This window comes from Astyanax mexicanus, chromosome 1 (genome assembly GCF_023375975.1).
Source record: "Astyanax mexicanus isolate ESR-SI-001 chromosome 1, AstMex3_surface, whole genome shotgun sequence".
Taxonomy (NCBI): Eukaryota; Metazoa; Chordata; class Actinopteri; order Characiformes; family Acestrorhamphidae; genus Astyanax; species Astyanax mexicanus.
In genome coordinates this window covers 131,376,273-131,399,342 of record NC_064408.1, presented here as the reverse complement: position 1 = coordinate 131,399,342, position 23,070 = coordinate 131,376,273, and the positions used below count along the sequence as shown (strand labels likewise).

General features: G+C 41.1%; 2 protein-coding genes across 3 annotated transcripts; both read left to right on the top strand.

Moving 5' to 3' along the window:
- Window positions 1–391: 391 nt before the first annotated feature.
- On the top strand, window positions 392–8,877 carry LOC111197510 (NLR family CARD domain-containing protein 3). Of its 2 annotated transcripts, XM_022686931.2 has the most exons (8): window positions 392–461; window positions 1,331–1,684; window positions 2,611–2,694; window positions 2,810–2,857; window positions 5,417–7,244; window positions 7,320–7,406; window positions 7,530–7,697; window positions 8,238–8,877. In XM_022686931.2, exons 2-8 carry the CDS (start codon window positions 1,339–1,341, stop codon window positions 8,554–8,556), a joined length of 2,880 nt encoding a protein of 959 aa, XP_022542652.2. In that variant the 5' UTR covers window positions 392–461; window positions 1,331–1,338; the 3' UTR covers window positions 8,557–8,877. The 2 variants fall into 2 exon arrangements, with proteins under 2 accessions (XP_022542652.2, XP_022542653.2); XM_022686932.2 differs by lacking the exons at window positions 392–461; window positions 2,611–2,694; window positions 2,810–2,857 and having other exon boundaries at window positions 1,259–1,684.
- Window positions 8,878–9,917: 1,040 nt separating this feature from the next.
- LOC103031268 (pituitary tumor-transforming gene 1 protein-interacting protein) lies at window positions 9,918–21,304 on the top strand. Its single transcript, XM_015603267.3, has 7 exons — window positions 9,918–10,182; window positions 13,004–13,053; window positions 14,267–14,375; window positions 16,498–16,606; window positions 16,739–16,804; window positions 17,981–18,027; window positions 20,895–21,304. Exons 1-7 carry the CDS (start codon window positions 10,098–10,100, stop codon window positions 20,942–20,944), a joined length of 516 nt encoding a protein of 171 aa, XP_015458753.2. The 5' UTR covers window positions 9,918–10,097; the 3' UTR covers window positions 20,945–21,304.
- The last annotated feature ends 1,766 nt before the right edge of the window (window positions 21,305–23,070 follow it).

Sequence of the window (23,070 nt, the reverse complement as noted above, 5' to 3'; positions counted from 1 at the left end):
CTTCTGGATAGTGCTATATGGGAATATCTAGCAGGCAACAATCTCTCACCATAAGGTACACTACCTAAGATTAGCCTCTGAGAGGCGTTTTTATTGGGCAGTGAGGGAAACACTTGTACTTATGGTGTAAAAACCCAGTATCTATTCATTTATTATTTACATACCTACATATCTATGACAGACCCGCATGCAAAGTGTATACGACTGTTCCAGTGTAGTTTATATTTATTAATAATTCACAGTTTGCTTGATTATTGTGAACTCTGTACCTCATTAGCCAATCAACAGCCAATAACACAGTCACATGACCTTCAACCCTGAACGAGAGGGTGAGAGAGAGGGAGGGAGAGAGAGAGAGAGAGAGAGAGAGAGAGAGAGAGAGAGAGAGAGAGAGAGAGGGATGATAACAGTAGTGTGCAGTGTGTTTTAATCTACATTACAGTCCTGGCAGTCATACTCAGGTAAGAGCTGCAACTTCTAATGCTTTTAATAGGAAACACACCTCAGAGCACACCTGTGCAGGTGTGTGTGTGTTTGCTTTGTGTGTGTGTATGTTTGTTTTGTGTGTTTAGAAGGGTGCTGGTTCTGGTTCAGACAGTATAAGAACAGTCCTGCTGCAGCATATATTTATATACACACATAAATTAAATATATGCAGATTTTTACATTTTTACAAACTTTAAACTACATTTTACCAAACATGTTTTCTCTAATTATATTTTCTTTAATTGCAGATCTAAACTGTATTTGACATTATTTATTTGATATAACTACAGTAATTATGTGTAAAATTACAGAAAAATAAATAAAAATTAAAAAAAATAATGCAAAGAATACACGTTCATATTCATAAAGTTTTAAGAGTTCAGAAATCAATATTTGGTGGAATAATCCTGGTTGTTAATCACAGTTTTTTTCATGCATCTTGGCATCATGTTCTCCTCCACCAGTCTTACACACTGCTTTTGGATAACTTTATGCTGCTTTACTCCTGGTGTAAAAATTCAAGCAGTTCAGTTTGGTGGTTTGATGGTTTGTGATCATCCATCTTCCTCTTGATTATATTCCAGAGGTTTTTAATTTGGTAAAATCAAAGAAACTCATCATTTTTTTACAATGTTTTTGCAGAAAGATGCTAAACACCATCACTGCAGTTAGCAAATACAATATTGTCAATGCTAACCCAACCCACCCCCCTTCCATTATTACATATTGTTTTCTTATAAAGTTTATAATAAACACTCTGATCACTCTTATCTAATCACATGCTGCTATTCAGTATACATGCGGAGATGACAGCACCATAAACCTGTGACCCTGCACCCCCCAGGTTTCACCATGGTTCCAGCCCAGCAGCTCCTGCTGTCCCACCGGGAGGTTCTGCTGGACTGGCTGAGTGTGAACCCCACCCCCCTGCTGCGCTGGTTAGCAGACGCGGGGGTCCTGACGCCGGAACAATACCGGGTGCTGCTGCAGCGTTCCCCCGCCAACAGGGTGGCCAACGTCCTGGAGCAGGTCTGCAAAAGCCAGCAGAGCAGTCGGGCATTCCTGCAGGTCCTGCACAGCGTTCAGAGCTACTACTGCACCCAGCTGCAGGACTGGACCCTCCAACACTGCCCCCAAACACCACCACCCTCACCTCCCACACCACCATCACCGCGCACAGGGACCGGCACAGCGAGACGTAAGGAACTGAGCATTACGCCTAAACATCACCACCCTCACCTACCACACCACCACACCATCACCACACACAGCAACCGACACAGTGGGAGGTAAGGAACAGGGCACTGCCCCCAAACACCACCTCCCTTACCTACACCTACCACACCATCACCACACAGAGCGACCGGCACAGCGGGAGGTAAGGAACTGAGCACTGCCCCCAAACACCACCACAATCACCTACACCTACCACACCATCACCGCACACAGCGACCAACACAGCCGGGCGTAAGGAACCAAGCACTGCCCCCAAAACACCACCACCCTCACCTACCATGCCACCATCACCACACACAGCGACTGGCACAGCGGGAGGTAAGGAACCAAGCACTTCCCCCAAACACCACCCTTATCCACATCACCACACCCACCCCACACAGCAACCGAGCTTGAGGTAAAGACCACCTTTATCTACCTTAATACCACACCCACATCAACAGAACACTGCTCCCAAACACCACCACCCTAACCTACCACACCACCACCACAGCACACAGGGAACACCACCACCACCAGAGCCATGAATCTGATATTTTTTCACTTTTATACACAGACTAGTTTTCAAGTATGATCTTCAGGGTTTTTGAAAATACTCCCTAGGGTTTTAAGAATTTTCAGGTAAAATACAGGAGTAGTAGACTAAATGGGTGGAGTTAAACATCTGCAGAGTAAATAATGGTATGATAAGGTGTTTGGAGAGTGTGTTAAACAAGTTATTAGTCAATGATTAACAAAAGAAAGTTCTCAGATTTCAGCAGCACTATCAGATCGCTCTCCTGTGAGTTTGGCAGTGGTTCAGTAAAGTCATTCTAAAACATCAAAGGCCGTTTTATAATAATCCTGACGTTCGTCAGTGCTCTGTTTACAGCCCTGTTTTCCTTTCAGCCAAAACAGGCCGGACAAAGAGTCCACTGTCCAAACTTTTCACCAGGGGCAAATCTAAGGAGTACACCATACCGAAGGATGAAGGTATAAAACGAATTCGGTACTGATTAACCAATTCACTGATACACTGTATTCAACATATTGTAAACCAATAAAGACTAATCATAAAAAACATCATGTTACCATCATTTTTCTACAGTGGACAGTCCAAAGCCCCAAGTGAACCTGAAGACACCTGTTGTAAAAGGTGAGCTTCTCAAATTTAAGGTAAATCATATAAAATCAAATATATTTGCAAAACATTAAGAAGAGTGGGCAGAAGACCCCAACTGTCCAAACTTCCATCAGTGTCAGATCAGACGGGTAAACAGTTATTGAACAGACTATAACAGTACTACATACTATAACAGTGCTGAAGACTATAATAGTACTACATACTATAATAGTACTACAGACTATAACAGTACTACAGACTATAACAACACTGCAGGCTGTAACAGTACTGCAGACTGTAACATTACTGTGAACTACAACATTACTACAGGCTATAACAGTACCGCAGACTATAACAGTACTATACACCAGGGGTCGGCAATTAAGTTTGGCCGCGGGCCAGATTTTTTCCAAGCCATTACATGGCGGGCCACAAGCACTTGGCGGGGGGGGTTGGGGGGGGGGATTGGCGGGCGCGGTGGCGGGAGGGCGCTCTTAAAATGACAAGCAGACATTCAAGTGGGCTGATGTGGGTGAAATCTGTGGACTGACCATTGGGGGCGCTATTAATGATATACCTGTTTGTTAAATAAAAAAAAACAAACGAATAAAAAAAAAAAAATAACAGAATAAAGAAACAGAATAAATAGAATAAATTTTTCTGTTTTGGAAAATTAAGTTTCTAAATAAAGAGCATTTTTGAGACGGACAGTCCGATTTTTTTTTCATTATAGTTCAACCTCACGGGCCAGATGTTTCTTGCTTGCGGGCCGCATCTGGCCCGCGGGCCGCCTATTGCCGACCTATGCTATACACCAGGGGTGTCAAACTCATTTTGGCCGAGGGCCACATTGGCATATTGGCTGTCCTCTGAGGGCCAGATGTAACGTATAAATGTAATACAATGTAACCAAATGTAATATAAAATGAATGTAATTACTCCTTAATGTTAAATAACTCTCAATATATTATTTATTCAATCAAATATTACAGTTGCATGGAAAAAATGTTTGCTTGTTGCTCTATTAACATAAATCCTCATGTTATGAAATCCAAAAACTCCATCAATCAAGAACCAAACTATTCAAGTGAATAGAAATGGCATCAAGTTATATTAACTTTGATCAAAACGTTTGATACTGAAATAAGACTTAATATATATAAAATCAAAAATTGTGAGCTGTTAAGAACATAGATGACAGATTTAGCAGTTCCTCAGATTTAGCAGTTCCTCATCCAACCACTAGTGGGAGCTGCAGCAGCAGCACCACAAGCCCAGTCTTTACTGAGTCAGAGCTACAGCCCAGCCACGGGCTACAGGTACAGGGCTCAGCTGAGCCAGTCTGGAGCGTTTTTAAAATGTTTAAGTTCTTCTGTGTAGAAAATAAAGGTTTTAACCCCACTAACCGGATAATACAGCTCTCTACAATTCATCTTTCAGCCCAAGCAGCTAACAGCAGCAGTTTAGAGCAGCGTCACGGAGGCACTGCTCGGATTACATTAAAAGCAGGTCAGTTAGCGCGCTGCTAACCTCATGATGTTTATAACTACGGAGTTTAGTGGACACACCACGGCTGCAAGGTTAGACTGTTGAAGGCTGCTGAAGACTATTAAAGGCTATTGGAGGTTATTGAAAGGGTTATTGGGGGCTGAAATCAGTAAAGGCTGGTTAGATAAGTGATTCACGTGCTCGTCCTTTGCTGAGGTGAAACTGCGACTAGCGCTGTCACTGTGATGTTTATTAACGTCATTAAAACTATTATATCTCTTCTAAAAAGCGTTTATTTTGGTCAGAAACACCCTTCGTAACACAAAAGGCATACCGGTCTTTCGCCTTGAAGCACAGCCGTCCGTCTGCATCAACTTTTCTTTTTCTGGACATTATGGGATAAACATTTATATGTCTCACTTCCACCCGCGAAGTTACACCTTCCCTCCAGCAGGGTTTCCACATCAATGACTACACTGCCGTGTAGTGGCAGTAAGCCATAACTTCGCGGGTAATACAATCGACAAGCATTGTGGGAAATGTAGTTTTTGGTCAAAGAACGCTTCTGACCTATTTATTATAGACACTAAGATCTTACAAGCTCTTGCGGGCCACATAAAAGGACGTGGCGGGCCACATCTGGCCCGCGGGCCTTGTGTTTGACACATGTGCTATACACTATAACAGTACTACAGACTATAACCATACAACAGACTGTAACACTGCAGGCTATAACAGTACTACAGACTATAACATTACTACAGACTATAACATTACGACGGACTATAACCATACAGCAGACTGTAACACTGCAGGCTATAACAGTACTACAGACTATAACAGTACTACAGACTATAACATTACGACGGACTATAACCATACAGCAGACTGTAACAATGCAGGCTATAACAGTACTACAGACTATAACAGTACTGCTGGAATCACAGTGCCATAACTGCTTGCGGTGCAGAAGGGATTAGTGTCCATAGTACAGAAAGGGGATCCCATGGTGACTGGGGATCCTTAAAATATTTAATAGGTGACAAAAGTTCCAAGTGTACCCACAAGATAACTGCAGCTTCCTTTTCTTTCTCTTTTCCGTAGTCTCCCTCAGCGCTCACAAAAACACTGTTCTCCATCGGACTGAGAGGCTAATGTGTTACTCTGAGGGGGAAGGGCAGGACTCCAGCTCCCAGGCCCACATCGATATCCGCTACACCGACCTGTTCGTTACTGAAGATGACGAACTGTCAAACGAAGGCCACGAGTATTTCAAACAGGCCAGTCGCCAGTCACCTATTTACCCTCACCAGACCTACAGGCTGATCCACCCACGAGACCTGCTAAATCCTGATCCTAAAACAGGGAGCATCCCAAAGCGGGTGAAGGTGAAGGGCATCGCTGGGATTGGTAAAAGTGTAGCGATGCAGAGGCTCCTGTACGAATGGGCTTTGGGGAAGCACCTTCAGACGTTTTCATGTGTGTTTGACCTGCGTTTCCGTGAGCTGAATTTGATAGACGGTCCTATAAGCTTGCGTGAGCTGCTATCTTCCAGATTCCTATACCTGAAAAATGTTCTGACGCACTTGTTTGAGTGTGCCACATCTTTACTCTTCATTCTGGATGGACTGGATGAGTTTAGACACCGTCTGGACTGGACTGCTGAAGACAGGGACTTAACCGTAGACTCACAGATATCGGTCTCAGAGTTGCTGGTTGCCCTGGTCAAAGGTAACCTTCTTCCCCAGTCTTCAGTCATCCTGACTACAAGACCATCCACAGATGCACCCAAGTGCTTTTTCCAGCGCTGGTGCGTGGTCCTGGGCTTTCAGGAGAAACATGTCGAAGAGTACACAATGAAATTCTACAAGGATCCTGTAGCAGCTAAGAAGGTCTTCAGCTATATGGTGAAGAATGATAATCTGTATGCCTTGTCCTTCATCCCCCTGTACTGCTACATCATCTGCGCTGCTTTGGCCGAGTTCTTCTCCACGGACAGCAACGACGGACAGTCTCTGGACCTCAATCCTCCTAGAACTGTCAGTGAAGTTTACTACTACTACCTATACACTACCATAAAGCACCATGCACTGAAGGACAATACAGATGCAAGCTCACCCAAGCCGAAGATTCTCACTCTGGTGAAAGAGCAGCTCATGAACTTGGGGAGGCTTGCCTACAACAACCTGCTGAGGAACAGGATCCTGTTTGACAAGGAAGACCTGGAGAAATTTGGCCTTGATCTCCGTGGCATCCGGAGCACCTTCCTTTGTCAGATCCTTGTGTCAGTAGAGAATGAGAAGGAGATGGAAATGTTCTCGTTCTTCCACTTGACGCTGCAGGAGTACCTTGCTGCCTTATTCTGTGTGGTCAGCGTCTCCGGTCACGTAGAAATCCTGACGGGACTCAATTATTGGTGTTTTGGAGAACTTCAGCCACCAGCCAAAAGTCCTCCCCTCAGTGTCAACCCCATGCCAGCTGGAGATCATCTTGAACCATACCGTGTGGAGAACCTGCAGATGTTCACCCGCTTCTTTGCAGGACTGGTAAGGGCTCGACTCACCAGGCTGCTGGATGGTATGGTGGAGAATGACCTTGCAGGGGATGATGAAGGCATGACCTTGCTGTCCCAGTTGGGCGACTGGTTTCAGAGTCAGTTTAAAAAAACTGAGCTCACAAATCAAACAGCTCTGAACCTTCTCCACTGCCTGATGGAGTTGCACTTATCGGAGGTCACCAGCAGGGTGGCGCCAGAGATCAGGAGTTTGTGCCTTTTTAAGATGAAGCTTAGTGTGGTGGATTGTGCTGCTATCCATTACGTACTGCAGTTCTCGACACACAGTCTGGAGGAGTTGAACGTCGGCTACTCCAACATCGGCAACAAGGGCTTCAGCAGGCTTGGGCCAATCCTGCATCGCTGTGAATCACTGTAGTGAGTGTACTTCACTGTTTGTAATCTAATTAAGTGGCCAGTTTTTGGAGATGTAATGTTCTCTGTTTTCTACAGTTTGCGCTACAACTGCTTGGGTACTGATGCCGCAATCAAGGAATCTGCGGTTCTAAGATCGGATGACTGTCAGGTGAAAAAGCTGTTGTAAGTACCTCTGTTTTGGGTTCTGTAAAAGAAATGTCCTATACACTGGGTTTCTAGACCATTAGCTGGAACATAGTATCACTCTACTAATTTTAGTGTACATCTTGTTGTGTCTTAATCCAGTATGTGTGGGAATAAGGTGGGTCCTGAGGGTGCCCAGGCATTGTGGGCCGCCCTGGAACACAACCAAACCGTGGAAGAGATTTATCTGGACATCACCGGGATAACAGAGACCGGCACAGAGAACCTCGTCCAGTGTCTGAGCAAAAACACTGCACTGAAAAATTTAACGTAAGAAAAAGATATGCCTTCTGATTTGTTAACATTATATAAAGCATTATAGGGAACCCCTATGCGTCCTGTAGTGTATTACAGTCTGTCAGAATGAGCGTGATGTGGATCATATGAATATTATAGAGCATTATAGAGCGCCCCCTACGCTTCCTGTAGTGTATTACAGTCTGTCAAAATGAATATGTGGATTATATTAACATTATAGAGCATTATAGAGCGCCCCTACACTTCCTGTAGTGTATTATAGTCTGTCAGAATGAGTGTGTTGTAGATCATATGAACATTATAGAGCATTATAGAGTGCCCATACACTTCCTGTAGTGTATTACAGTCTGTCAGAATGAGCGTGTTGTGGATCATATGAGCATTATAGAGCATTATAGAGCACCCCCTACGCTTCCTGTAGTGTATTACAGTCTGTCAGAATGAGTGTGGTGTGGATCATATGAACATTATGGAGAGTTATAGAATGTTATAGAGCGCCCCCTACACTTCCTGTAGTGTATTACAGCAGTGATGTGTGTTGTGTTGTTGCAGTGTTGTGGGGAACGAGCTTGGGGAGGCCGGCTGGGCGAGGTTGAGGGAGTTGGGCCGGCTCAGGCCGGATCTCCGCATCATTGGTCACTTTGTGGAGGATCTGGAGCTGCTGGAGGCATACCTGGGCTGGGTGGAGGAGATTCAGGAGGACCGTGAGCAGATGGACTCGGTTAAGAACGTAGACGCACTGCAGTCCGTGTTGAAGGGTCTTTGGCTCAGCGAAGGAACCGGAGAAAACGCCGTCAAAGCCAAAGAGCTGGAGACCAAAATCCTCCAGCTGCTGGAGAGCAGCGAACTGTCCTCACTAAGAGCCAAATGAGAAACGAACATCTACAATTCAGAAATGATATATTGTTTATATAGTTGGTGTAAATGCATATCTTGATACATGATCTTGTGTAGTGAGTACACTGAATCTTCTGGAACATCTCGGAGGAGATGGAGGACAGGGAACTGTATATATGTGTATATGTATTGTATACTCAAGGTACTGAATGCATACATTTCCTCTGGGATGAATAACGTATATCTACTTTATTGTATGCTGTGTTTTCCTGACCAGTAGTTTTATAAGGAATTTCAGGAACATGTTTTGTATGGACTATATTCTAAGTTGTGCAATAAAATAACACATATAATATGTCCACTTTAAATCGTTTTATTTTGAGGTAGACATGACGTGCTTGCTGTGTATAGACATTTTACACAAGCTACATTACTGCTATTTTTTACTACTTAATTACTACTAATAATTATTAGCAACTGTATGATATGGTAGAAATAGTGATTCATGAGGTATAAGCTAGCATTCTCTGTTAGCTGTTAGCCTTGTAGCTCCAGTGTAAAACTAAAAGTAAAAATCTATTCATGTGATTTGTTTGATCCACTACATTAAAGAGTGGAAACTGAGGCCTGACTATCACTGTAGTGAGGTGTGGCAGGTGTTCTAACAAATAATTAACCAGCTAATATCAAAATCACACACAGTGTTTATCTGATTTCACAACACTGTAGAGCTTCAGGTAGGAAAGGGACTTTTATTTTGCTCAACAATTTCTGTTGGATAATAATAATAATAATAATTATTATTATTATTATTATTATTATTATTTTTTCTACCTTCGTCCAGGTGAATACGAAAAAAAAAGTTCAAATCTTCAAAAATGCAGAGAAAAACACCCCAAAATAGCATATCAACAATATTACAGTATTTATTCCCACATGGTCTTAAACGAAAATGCTCTTTACAAAATATCAGTAAATACAAAAGATGACATTTAAATGATTTATCTTCATATTGTGTGCATTATGTATGTGACTAGTATATTTTATGATAAGACATACAATCCCGTGCAATCAGAAAAGTGATGATATACAAATATAATTTATAATATAATATAACTAAAAAATAATCATTAAAAAAAGCTATTAAACCTTTACTTTTTTGGTGAAATACTGTATTTTATTTTATATAATTAAAGGAATATCTTGAATAAACAGTTATTTATTATTTTTAATTAAAGATTTTAGGCTTTGGCTCCATTAACCCCCATTCACTGAGCACTCTCTCGGTGTCGCCCCCTGGCGGTGAGGGGTGGTAATTACTGATATAACAGGTAGAGAGTGTGCAGTTTCTGTATAATAAACTCCTCCTGCCGCCGCCGGAGGGACTTTTATTTTGTAGGAGGGTGAAGTTTGTGTTGTTGGGTCTGTATCTGTAAGTCGCCATATTGTTGTGATTGTTGTGTTTCCGTGTTGCTGCTGCTGGTTCTGGTTCTGGTTCTGGTAGCGGCTGCGCTCTGCTCCTGTATCCGGGCTCCCCGCGCTCTTCCCCGGCTGCTCCCCGCTGGTCTGGCCGCTATGCTGAAGCTGAGCTCCGGCTGCGCGGCGGCGCTTCTACTGCTGATCTGCGCCGCCGCGGCCCAGAGCCCCGTACCTGTCTCAGGTAAGAGAACCTCCAGAACCCTTAGAACTTTCAAAACCAACACCTGTGTCAGGTAGGAGAACCCCCAGAACCCTTAGAACTTCCACAACCCCCAGAAATTCCAAAACCCGCACCTGTCTCAAGTAGGAGAACCTCCAGAACCCTTAGAACTTCCACAACCCACACCTATCTTAGGTAGGAGAATCTCCAGAACTCTTAGAACCTTTAGAACCCTAAGAACTTCCACAACCTACACCAACCCCACAACTTTCAGAAACTCTAGAATTTTCAGAACCTCTAAAACCCTCAGAAATTCAACAACCTACACAGTCTACATCCTCATCCCCACCTGCAGAACCTCTAGAACCCTTAGAACTTCCACAACCCTCAGACATTACACAACCCACACCTGTCTTAGGTAGGAGAACCTCCAGAACCCTTAGAGCCTCTAAAACCCTCAGAAATTCCCTCGTAGGTAGGAATTTTCAGAACCCTTAAAAAAATTACACAACCCACACCTATTTCAGGTAGGAAAACCTTCAGAACGTCCACAACCTACATCCCTCTTCACCTTTAGAATATCTAGAACCTCTAGAACCCTCAGAACTTCCACAACATTCACTTGTCTCAGGCATACCTGTCAAGTTTTGGACTTAAAAATAAGGGATTTTTTCCGCCGCCCCAACAGCCCAAACGAGGAAAAAAAAAATATATATATATATATATATATTTTTTTTATTTAATAGATTTAAAATTGAAATTGAACGGTGCACAAATTTACAAAAAGGACATGGATCAGATATATTCCATAAGTAAATAATAGTCCTAAGGGGCCTACACAATTACTAATCTTTCATTAATACTTCTTTCTATCGTTCAGTCCACTCCTGATCAGTTCAGTTAATTTCAGCCCTCTCCACATTTTCTCTCTCTCCAGCTCAACCATCTCTTCTACCCCTTCTAAATAATACATTACATTACATTATAATACATTACCACAATACTTGAGATTTAAACAAATTCTAACAAACCCTAAAACTAGCCCTGAACTAATAGAGTTTGGAAATGATAGTTATTGGCTGATCAGGCACATCAGGGCAGGGCATTATATATATATATATATGTATATATATATATATGTATATATATATATATGTAGATTTTTCTCAAACCCTGAATATCTATCTAGCTAATTCTAAAGTTAAGCTAACTGAGTCACAAGCTGTATTTTATTAAACACACAGTGGGTTTAATTTATGTTTTGATTCAGAGAAGAGTCTTTTTAACCAGCTATCAGAAACAATCTCATCACAGTTTACATGGTTATTTACCTTTCTTTTAGAAAAATCTCCGTATATCCAGATTAGTTTTAACGACAGCTGCTCCGACTAGCTGCCTGAACTCACAGCGAGGGGAGGGGCGGGGCTTTCCCCACACTAAACTGCGCTCCGCAAAACCAGCTAGCTGATTGGCTGTTTCTCCTGAAAGGCGGGACTTTCTCCTTGAACCGGCACCACGATTGGTTAAGAGACACACAGTGCATTGTCGCCTGTGGCCTATATATTTTTTTATTTAGTATAATACTACGGTGGCCGAGAAAGCCCAACACAGTGCAAATTGAAAAGCGCTGCAAAAGCACAAAACACATCCATCAAAATTACAACACAGGCGCAGCAAATAGAAAAACGCGCTGCAAATAGAAAAACGCGCTGCAAATACAACCACAACACAACGGAAGTCAGTCACAACACAACGGAATTTTCCCGGGGGACCTTAAAAGATGCTGTACCAGCTAAGCTGCGTCTTCAGTAACGTCTCGGACTTCACTATGTGTACAAAGGACAATAAGTGGCAAACAAGGCGTTTTGTGAAGCAGAACTTTTAATAATATGCACACAACCGTGGTAATCACAGGTAATAAACATTACTTACTTTTCAGAAGCTTGTTTGCCACTTATTGTCCTTTGTATACAGCTGGTACAGCATCTTTTAAGGTCCCCCGGGAAAATTCCGTTGTGTTGTGACTCACTTCCGTTGTGTTGTGGTTCTATTTGCAGCGCGTTTTTCTTTTTGCAGCGCGTTTTTCTTTTTGCAGCGCGTTTTTCTATTTGCTGCGCCTGTGTTGTAATTTTGATGAATGTGTTTTGTGCTTTTGCAGCGCTTTTCAATTTGCACTGCGCTGGGCTTTCTCGGCCACCGTAAAATACGGGAAATTTACGGGAAAATACTAATACGGGAGGACGGCGGGAAAGAGGAGTAAAATACGGTAGTTTCCCGGCCAAAACTTGACAGGTATGGTCTCAGGTAGGAGAACTTCCAGAACCCTCAGAACGTCCATAACCCACACCAGCCCACAGCTTTCAGAACTAGAACCCAATCAGTGGGGCTGAGCTGGGACTAGGCCTGTTTCTGAGTTCTGGAATATAAACATTCAATATTTAGTCTAATAATAACTGTATATGAATCTAATAACATAATATTAATCTAATATTTTAATATTAATCTAATAACTGAATATTAATCTGATAACTGTATATTAAACTAGTATTTTAGATTATTCAAATATTTAAAGTTTTCATTTCTATATTAATAACTGTTTATTACAAACATTCATAATTCACTTCGACGCAACTGTTTCCATTATTTCCTCATTCCTGAAAATGCGTAAATGGGTGGAGCTAAACTGTAGTGAGACGAAGGGGTGGTGCTAAAGTAGAATTAGATGAAGGGGTGGTGCTAATGTAGAATTAGATGAACGGGAGCTAAAGTGAACTTAATTTAATTAATTGAATTTTATTGTAAAATAATGATGCTGATCTGGGATCTTCCTCTTCTTCTTCAGCACCATGCAGGAGCTTCACCACCTGCGACACCTGCCTCACCAACGTGTCCGTAAGTACGGCCCCGCCCACCACCGCATCTCATTACATTCACATATTTAACTGATTCAGTTCAGTCTGATTACAGATTTACGCTAATTTACTCAATCGGAGAAAAAAATGTGCCCAAATATCGTTATCACACTTTGATAAGTCTTTTCACGTTATTGTTTTAAGGTGATCTGTATCTGACATTGGTCTGAACAGTTTACGCTTCCAAACTGACGCTAGCGCACTAAAGAGCAGCGCTTCATAATTTGCATTAAAGTGACAGAGCCCTTAAATGGCTCAGTATTAAGGGGACTGAAACTGGTAAGAGTAGCGCTGGTGTAAGAGTGATTTTGTATAAAGAACTTCATGAACATGTTTTGTATAACACTGAAAAAAGTGTGGATTCCCCTCAGTTTCAGTTTCTCTCTGTTTTGGTTTTGCTGGTTTCAATCCTAGTTTTTGTTCCCACTTCAGTTGTGAGATGGCAGTCTTCCCTGTGATTGGTGGAGGTGGAGGTGGTGGTGAGGCATTACTGGTTAATGTGGTTGTTAACAATCATGTTAATCTGAGATAAATACCTCAAAGACACCATAGCAACTGCTTAGCAACAGCACATCATTCACCTATGACCTCATAGCTGCCTCACTAATCATTTAACACAGTGACTCCGCCTGTGTTTTAGCATTTTATTGGTTTATGGATGAAACAACAGCTCCTGATCTTCCTCCTGAAGATCAGTCTGTAATAACTGTGTCTGTGGTTAACAGTGTCTGTAATTACGGTCTCTGTGATTAACAGTGTCTTTTAATTACCGTGTCTGTGGTTAACAGTGTCTGTTATTACTGTCTCTGTGATTAACAGGGTCTGTAATTACCATGTCTGTGATTAACAGTGTCTGTAATTACTGTCTCTGTGATTAACAGTGTCTTTTAATTACCGTGTCTGTGATTAACAGTGTCTGTTATTACTGTCTCTGTGATTAACAGGGTCTGTAATTACCATGTCTGTGATTAACAGTGTCTGTAATTACTGTCTCTGTGATTAACAGGGTCTGTAATTACTGTCTCTGTGATTTAATAGGGACTGTAATTAGTGTGTATGAGATTAACAGGGTCTGTAATTACTGTCTCTGTGATTAATAGGGACTGTAATTAGTGTGTATGAGATTAACAGTGTCTATAATTATTGTGTCTGTCATTAAAATGGTCTGTACTTACTGTGTCTGTGATTAACAGTGTCTGTGGTGCAACACCAACTCCTCCTGTACAGAGTACCCAGTGTCCTACGTCATTCCCCCCGCCTCCGTCTGCCAGCTCTCACAGGCCCGCTGGGGAGTGTGCTGGGGTGAGTACTCTCGCAACACTGTTACTACTACTTTCGCACACCACTCTTTCAACCTCTCTTGAGTCAACTCTCCACCACTCTTTAAAACATTCTTGCAACACCGCTCTCGCAAACACTATTGCAACACCACTCTCGCAAACACTCAACACCTTTCTTGCAACAACTCAAAACCATTCTTGCAACACCACTCAACACCACTCTCGCAAACATTCTTGCAATACCACTCTCACAACCACTCAACACTACTTTTGCAAACACTCTTGTAACCACTCTTGCAACAACTGACCACCACTCTTTAAAACATCCTCGCAATGCCATTCACGCAAACACTCAACACCACTCTCGCAAACATTCCTGCAACACCACTCTCGCAACCACTCAACACCACTCTTGCAACAATTCACCACCACTCTTTAAAACAGTCTTGAAACCACTGACGGTCTCAAACACTTCTGCAACCACACTCTCAACAACTCACCATCTCTCTCACAACCACTTTCTCCAACACTTGCAAACACTCACAATAACATACCACTCTCACAAACACTCTCACACATTCAGGAAAACACCACTCCTACAAAAACACTATTTCAAACACTCTCACTCTCACCACCACTCACTCACCACTCACAAACACTTAAATACTTTTACGTCATTGCTCAGCGCTCCACAGCGCCCCCTGCAGCCTTTTGGGAGCACTGTATTACAGAGACATTTACTCACAAATACAAAAAAACTCTAACTTTACTGTCCTAGCGAGTGTGCGAGTGTGTGTGTGTGTGCGCGCGAGTGTGTGTGTGTGTGTGTGTGTGAGCTGTGAGGTATCTAAATTCTGCAAGAAAAAAGAGGAAGAGAAACTTCACACACTGTTCTGTAGTTATCTGGGTTTCTGGGTTTAAGCTGGGTTGTGTTGATGAGTGTGGGTCACATGATCACATGACCCGCTGATTCCGGCAGTGCGGACCGGCTGGAACCGGATTTAGAACCGGATTCAGAATCAGAACCCGATTACATCATATCATAAACAAACTGCGGTTCAGCCAGAGTTCTCCGAGCTGCAGTTACTCCACCAGCAGGGGCGCCACCCACCCCTCACACTGCTGACACTGTACTGACACACCTTCAGGCCAATCTGATTCACACTCATTTACATACTGATTCACACTCATTTACATACTGATTCACACTCATTTACATACTGATTCACACTCATTTACATACTGATTCACACTCATTTACACGCTGATTCACACTCATTTACATACTGATTCACACTCATTTACACGCTGATTCACACTCACTTACACGCTGATTCACACTCACTTAAACGCTGAATCACACTCACTTACACACTGATTCACACTCACTTACACGCTGAATCACACTCACTTACACGCTGAATCACACTCACTTACACACTGATTCACACTCACTTACACACTGATTCACACTCACTTACACACTGATTCACACTCATTTACACACTGATTCACACTCATTTACACGCTGATTCACACTCACTTACACGCTGATTCACACTCACTTACACACTGATTCACACTCACTTACACACTGATTCACACTCATTTACACGCTGATTCACACTCATTTACACGCTGATTCACACTCATTTACACGCTGATTCACACTCATTTACACACTGATTCACACTCACTTACACACTGATTCACACTCACTTACACACTGAATCACACTCACTTACACACTGATTCACACTCATTTACACACTGATTCACACTCATTTACACACTGATTCACACTCATTTACACGCTGATTCACACTCATTTACACGCTGATTCACACTCACTTACACGCTGATTCACACTCATTTACATACTGATTCACACTCATTTACACACTGATTCACACTCATTTACACGCTGATTCACACTCACTTACACGCTGATTCACACTCATTTACATACTGATTCACACTCATTTACACACTGATTCACACTCATTTACACACTGATTCACACGCATTTACACACTGATTCACACGCATTTACACACGGATTCACACTCACTTACACGCTGATTCACACTCATTTATACACGGATTTCCCGTTTAATGTGTGTGTGTGTGTGTGTGTGTGTTAGTGAATTTCGAGGCTCTGATCATTGCGATGGCGGTGGTGGGCGGAGTCCTGCTGTTGTCGATCACGGTGTGTTGCTGCTGTTGCTGCTGTCGCTGTTGTCGATCACCACGGTAACGCCCATTTATTTTTCTGTTTCATGTGTTCAGTCGTGTGAATAAATTAGAATAGCCAATTAAAATCATTCAAACTTAAAATCATGTTTAACCATTTGAATGTGTGTGTGTGTGTGTGTGTGTGTGCAGGCCGGATCGTGATGAAGAGGAGTTTGTGAGGAGGAGGGAGGAGATCAAACAGCGCTCAGATGATCGGTAAGTAATTCCTCCAATCAGGATCTGTAGTGTGTTTATAGAAACAGAAGAACGCTTTACAATCACGTTTTTACTATTAATCAATAAAAAAAAAATCAGATTAATCACAGCAATATTCTGTGATTAACTGCGATTAATCGCACTTGTTCTTCTTAAGACACTCTAAGTTTTATAGATGATATTTTACAAATATCAATAAAAGAATGAATGTAAGAAATATAAAATGTAATTACATTTATATTAGTGGTGTCAATTAAAAACTAGTATATAGTTGTATGTTTGAGGGGGGATAAAGCAAGTGTGGGGCTCTGGGATGAAGAATGCATGATAAATTGTATATAGGAACTTTATTTACTTTTTTATAAACATCTCAGCTTGATTGTAAGAATTTCTGAATTATTAATTAGCTAATTAGTATACAAAAGCATTTTCACACCTGTAGTTGTGAAAAATTCTATGGTTCAGATCAGTTATTTGGAGCTTCAGTTTGTCCCTTTGTTTGGTTTGTTTTCACACAGGGATTAAAAACATAAACGCACCAAAATGTGCACCAATAAACCACGCGAGCACATCGTCTCCTCTGATTGGTCAGAGCTGTCTGGTGTGGCAGTGAGGAAGTAAATATAGTGAGAAGATTCTATGTTTGACTGTGAAGCTGATTTAATACTGAACACTGATAATTTAGCGCTGTGCTTTTAATCACAGTGTTTTCAGTGGGACGTGAACTCAGCACATACTGCGCTCTTGTGTAAACTGTGTGTAAACTGTGTGTAAACAGCGTGGAGCAGCAGAGACTACGTTTGTTCATAGCCGTAGATTATCCGGCTAATATGTCAGATTAAACTGTACCTTATGAGTATGAGAAGAACATGCCTCCACCCAGATAGAGACTTGAACCCAAGACCCCATCAATAGAAAGCAAACGAGCCAAAATCAGGATAAACTCTTTTAATACAGTTAATTTCAGAAACAGTGAATGAACAGCTGTTCTGATACTTGCATGTTACTGTTAATTTACATGTATATTTATTTTATATATCTGTAATTTATATATTTAATTTACATAAATGTATATGTGAACTCCAGTCAGTGTATTAAAAGATTCATATCTTCACGTGTAATAGATTAGCGATCAGTAACTGTGTGTGTGTGTGTGTGTGTGTGTGTGTTCTGCAGGAAGTCGGAGAGGAGGGCGAGACACGATGAGATCCGGAAAAAGTATGGTGAGTAACGAATTGTATGATGTCATCAGCGTATTCCGTATTCCGTAATCCTCGTAGATTGAAAATGGTCAATAGAGCACTTTTAGTGTTTTAGTGAATAACTGTAAAGACTTCAATTGTAATTACAAACTATAATGACTCTGCAGCAAGCCCCACCCTGCACCATGTTTTCAGACAAGAAAAACAACAGAAAACAACAGTATTCGGTATGCACTTATCACACGCACATTCTACCGCACACACCACCTATCATAGTCTACCACATGCACCATCTACCGCACGCACTGTGTACCACGTGCACCACCTATCATAGTCTACCACATGCACCATCTACCTCATGCACCACCTATCATAGTCTACCACACGCACCATCTACCTCATGCACCACCTATCATAGTCTACCCCACACACCGTCTACCGCATGCACCACCTACCGTGTGCACTGCCTACCGCACGCACCGTCTGAAAACACCAGCATCCAACCACTCCACCCTCCACAAACCTGAGTGATCAAACATCAGCACCAGCATCTCAGTTTACCCACAATTCCCTCTGTCCATGAACCCCTGGATCTGCAGCCTTATCTAAAGGAAAAAACATTAATTACCAAAAGCTAAACTAAACAAGTAAGTGTGTGTGTGTGTGTGTGTAGAGTCGGTGATATTAGCTGATCTGCTGCAGCTCCAACATCTACCGTATAATCACTAATAACCCCACCCCCCCACCACCGCCATGCCTCACTGCCCGGGGTTAAAGGTCAGAGGACAGGCGTCCGGGCGTCCTGGATGATAAATCATCTGAGCTAATTACTGTGAGCACTGAGCTCTGTGATTAATAGACACCCTCACTGTCCCCTGTGAGGGACAGGAGGAAATGCTAATGAGCTTCAGAGAGAGACCCTGACCTCCGGCTTTTTATCATACTTACATTTTTCAGATTATCAAACAAACTTTAATATCTGACAAATATAACCTGAGTTTAATTTCACTAATAACCAAAACCAGACCTGATCACTGATTCCAGACCTGTAGAATCAATAAATCACTTATATAATAGAACCTGTCTGACAACATGAAGCATATAAAAGATCATTTTACATTTCACATTATTATTATTATTATTATTATTACCCCCATCTGAAGAAACTCAACAAAAGATGAAAAAAAAACAAAGTTATTGATCATGTATCAGTCTGGAAAAGATTATAAAATCATTTCTAAAGCTTTGAGACTCCAGAGAACCACAGTGATTCACTATTATTCACTAATGGAGAAAAACCATGGAACACTGGTGAACCTTCCCAGGAGTGACCGGCCGACCGAAATTACTCAAAAAGGGCATGAAGAACTCATCCAGGAGATCCCAAAAGAACCCAGAACAACACTTAAAGAACTGCCCTCAAGCTCCAGAGTACTTGGGTTCTGCAGCAGGACAATGACCCAAAGCACACAAACAACAAGTTCACTGTCTCTGAATGGATTAATTAAGTAAACAAAGGTTTTGGAGGGTCTAGTTAAAGTCTGATTGAGATGCTGTGGATTATTTTAAACAGTGTAATTACACACACTCACCAGCAGGGGGCAGCAGAGCTGAACTAATACAACCCAGTGGGAGTGAAAGTAGGCAGTGTATTCTAAAACATGGTTCTGACTGCTGATTAAGGTTAAATTGTTGAAATTGTTTTATTATAATAATATAATACACAATAATTCCTGGCTAAGTTTAGCATATGTAGGAGATAATAACCTTCATGTATTACGTTATATATGGTGTCACTGTTTGTGAATATTATATTACATTTTCTACGTTAGTATTCTCTGTGCAGAAAATGTTGTGTTTGAGTTTGTTTAGAGGATTATTTGGTTTATTTTGTTCAGAACTTTAGTAAAACGTCGCTGAAACAGATCGTTTATTAAGACTAATTCTGAACAGTAAACCAATACAATCAGTCGGATCAGTTAAACTGAATCCTTTTCTAAGGTCAGACATCTTTACATAGTGTGAATCCTACAGCTCTTCCTAAACTCATCCTTATCTCTCCCTCTGCTCTCCCTCCTTAGCTTTTCCTTAGCTTTTCTTGACTCATCTTTAGCTCTTCCTTTGCTTTCCCTTAACTCGCCTTTATCTCTTCTTTAGCTTTTTAACATATCCTTTGCTTTTCCTCAACTCATCCTTAGCTTTTCCTTTTCTCTTTGTAAACTCATCTTTAGTTCTCCCTCTGCTTTTTAGCTCTTTCTCAACTACCCTTTAACTCTTCATTTACTACTCTTTAGCTCTTCATTTACTACTCCTTAGCTTTCCCTCAACTCATCCTTAGCTCTTCCTCTACTCTTTGTAAACTCATCCTTAGCTCTTCCTTTTCTTTCCCTGAACACGTCTTTAACTCTTCCTTAGCTTTTTAACATATCCTTTGCTTTTCCTCAACTCATCCTTAGCTCGTCCTCTTCTCTTTGTAAACTCATCTTTAGCTCTTCCTCTGCTTTTCCTAAACTCATCTTTAACACTTCCTTAGCCCTTCAACTAATCCTTGGCTTTCCCTCAGCTCTTCCTCACTTACTTTTTAGCTCTTCCTTTACTACTCCTTAACTCTTCCTCAAATACTGCTTAGCTCTTCCTCAACTACTCCTTTGCTTTCCCTCAACTCATCCTTAGCTCTTCCTCTGCTCCTCACCTCATCCTTTGCTTTCCCTCAACTCATCTTTAACTATTCCATAGGTCTTCAACTAATCCTTAGCTTTTCCTCAGCGCTTCCTCAACTACTCTTTAGCTCTTCCTCTGCTTTCCCTCAACTCATCTTTAACTCCTCCTTTGCTCTTCCTCTGCTCATCCCCTGATCCAGTTTTTTCTCTGGTGTGTTTTGGTTCCAGGTCTTATTCCGGACTCTGATCACCCGTACAGTCGTTTTGAGAACGAGTAAACCGGGAACCGGCGGGAGAACGCTGAGGAACGTTCTCCTCTCCAGCAGACGAGCATCCAAACTCCTCCTCCTCCTCTTCCTTCAGCTCTATCTGATCACAGATCTGTCTGATTCGCCGCAGCGCTCCTCCTGACTCCGCCCCCCATCCTCACTGACGCAATACACCAGCCTGATTAACGGAATGATGGGAAATTCTCTGGTAGTGGAGTGTTTATTATCTGCTCTGGGTTCTGAAGGTTCTCTGACACGTCGTTGGTTTTGAATGTTAAATTTAGTAATTCGTTTTTTTTTGATCTGCTGTTTTAAATCACTGTATCCGTGCTCTTCTTAACGATTCCTAATAAAGTTCTTCTACTTTTACCTCGTTATCTCGACTCCTTCTTCCCCTGGAGCATCTCCGAGCTCCACCCATCACAGACCTGCTCCGAACATTAGTACTGGAGTTTGAGTCTGAGTAGAAGTCCAATCACATCCTGACCCGCATTCAGCTCCGCCTCCAGGCCTTCACTTTCATCTCCAGCACAGGAGCAGCTATCCATACTAACACCAGCTCCATCCCATAATAACATAAAACCATCCCATACTAAATCCAGTTCCATCCCATTATACAATAAATCCATCCCATAATAACATAAAACCATCCCACACTAAATCCAGCTCCATCCCATTATACAATAAATCCATCCCATAATAACATAAAACTATCCCATACCAAATTCAGCTCCATCCCATAATAACAAAACCATTCGATAATATAAATCTATACCATAATAATATAAATCCATCCCATAATAACAAAATCACATCCCATACTAAATCCAGTTCCTTCCCATTATACAATAAATCCATTCCATCATAACATAAAACCATACACCAGCTCCATCCCATAATAACGTAAAACCATTCCATAATATAAATCTATACCATAATAATATAAATCCATCCCATAATAACATAAACACATCCCATAATAATATAAATCCATCCCATTCTAAAACCAGCTCCATTCCATAATAACATAAATCCATCCCATAATATAAATCCATCCCATAATTAAAATAAATCTATCCCATAACATAAAACCATTCCATTATATAAATCCATCCCATAATTAAGATAAATATATGCCATAATAACATAAACCCATCCCATAATATAAATCCATCTCATACTAAAACAAGCTCCATCTTATAACATAAATCCAACCCATAATAATTTAAATCTATCCCATGACATAAAACCATCCCATAAAAAAATCCATCCCATAATAATATAAATCCATCCTATCATAAAATAAATATATCCTATAATATAAACCATCCCATAATAAAAAAAACATCCGATAATAATATAGCTCCATCCCATAATAATTTAAAACCATCCCATAATAATATAGCTCCATCCCATAATAATATAAATCCATCCTATCATAAAATAAATATATCCTATAATATAAACCATCCCATAATAAAAAAACATCCGATAATAATATAGCTCCATCCCATAATAATATAAATCCATCCTATCATAAAATAAATATATCCTATAATATAAACCATCAATAATAAAAATAAAATAACAATAATAAAAAAACATCCGATAATAATATAGCTCCATCCCATAATAATTTAAAACCATCCTATTATTACATAAAACCATCCCATAATAAAAAAACATCCTATAATAATATAGCTCCATCCCATAATAATTTAAAACCATCCTATTATTACATAAAACCATCCCATAATAATATAGCTCCATCCCATAAAAAACATCCTATAATAATATAGCTCCATCCCATAATAATTTAAAACCATCCCATAATAATATATATCCATCAGACTCGTGTTTATTCATTATCTGATCCAGAGAGTCCTAATCTATTGGCAGGGGCCAGACCCGCTGTGTGTGTCTGTGTGTAGTGTGTGTAGTGAGTGTGTAATGTGGGTGTGTGTAGTATGTGTTTGTAGTGTGTGTGTGTGTAGTGTGTGTGTAGTGTGTGTTTGTAGTGTTTGTGTGTGTGTGTAGTGAGTGTGCAGGGTGTGTAGTGTGTGTGTAATGTGGGTGTGTGTAGTGTGTGTTTGTAGTGTGTGTGTGTGTAGTGTGTGTGTAGTGTGTGTGTGTGT

Excerpts from the sequence above, each read along its gene's own strand:
- LOC111197510 (XM_022686931.2), top strand. The coding sequence starts at position 1,339 with ATGGTTCCAGCCCAGCAGCTCCTGCTGTCCCACCGGGAGGTTCTGCTG. Across the intron at positions 7,407-7,529 it reads TGTCAGGTGAAAAAGCTGTT|TATGTGTGGGAATAAGGTGG; the intron begins GTAAGTACCTCT and ends GTCTTAATCCAG. Across the intron at positions 7,698-8,237 it reads ACTGCACTGAAAAATTTAAC|TGTTGTGGGGAACGAGCTTG; the intron begins GTAAGAAAAAGA and ends GTGTTGTTGCAG.
- LOC103031268 (XM_015603267.3), top strand. The coding sequence starts at position 10,098 with ATGCTGAAGCTGAGCTCCGGCTGCGCGGCGGCGCTTCTACTGCTGATC. Across the intron at positions 10,183-13,003 it reads GAGCCCCGTACCTGTCTCAG|CACCATGCAGGAGCTTCACC; the intron begins GTAAGAGAACCT and ends CTTCTTCTTCAG. Across the intron at positions 14,376-16,497 it reads CCGCTGGGGAGTGTGCTGGG|TGAATTTCGAGGCTCTGATC; the intron begins GTGAGTACTCTC and ends TGTGTGTGTTAG.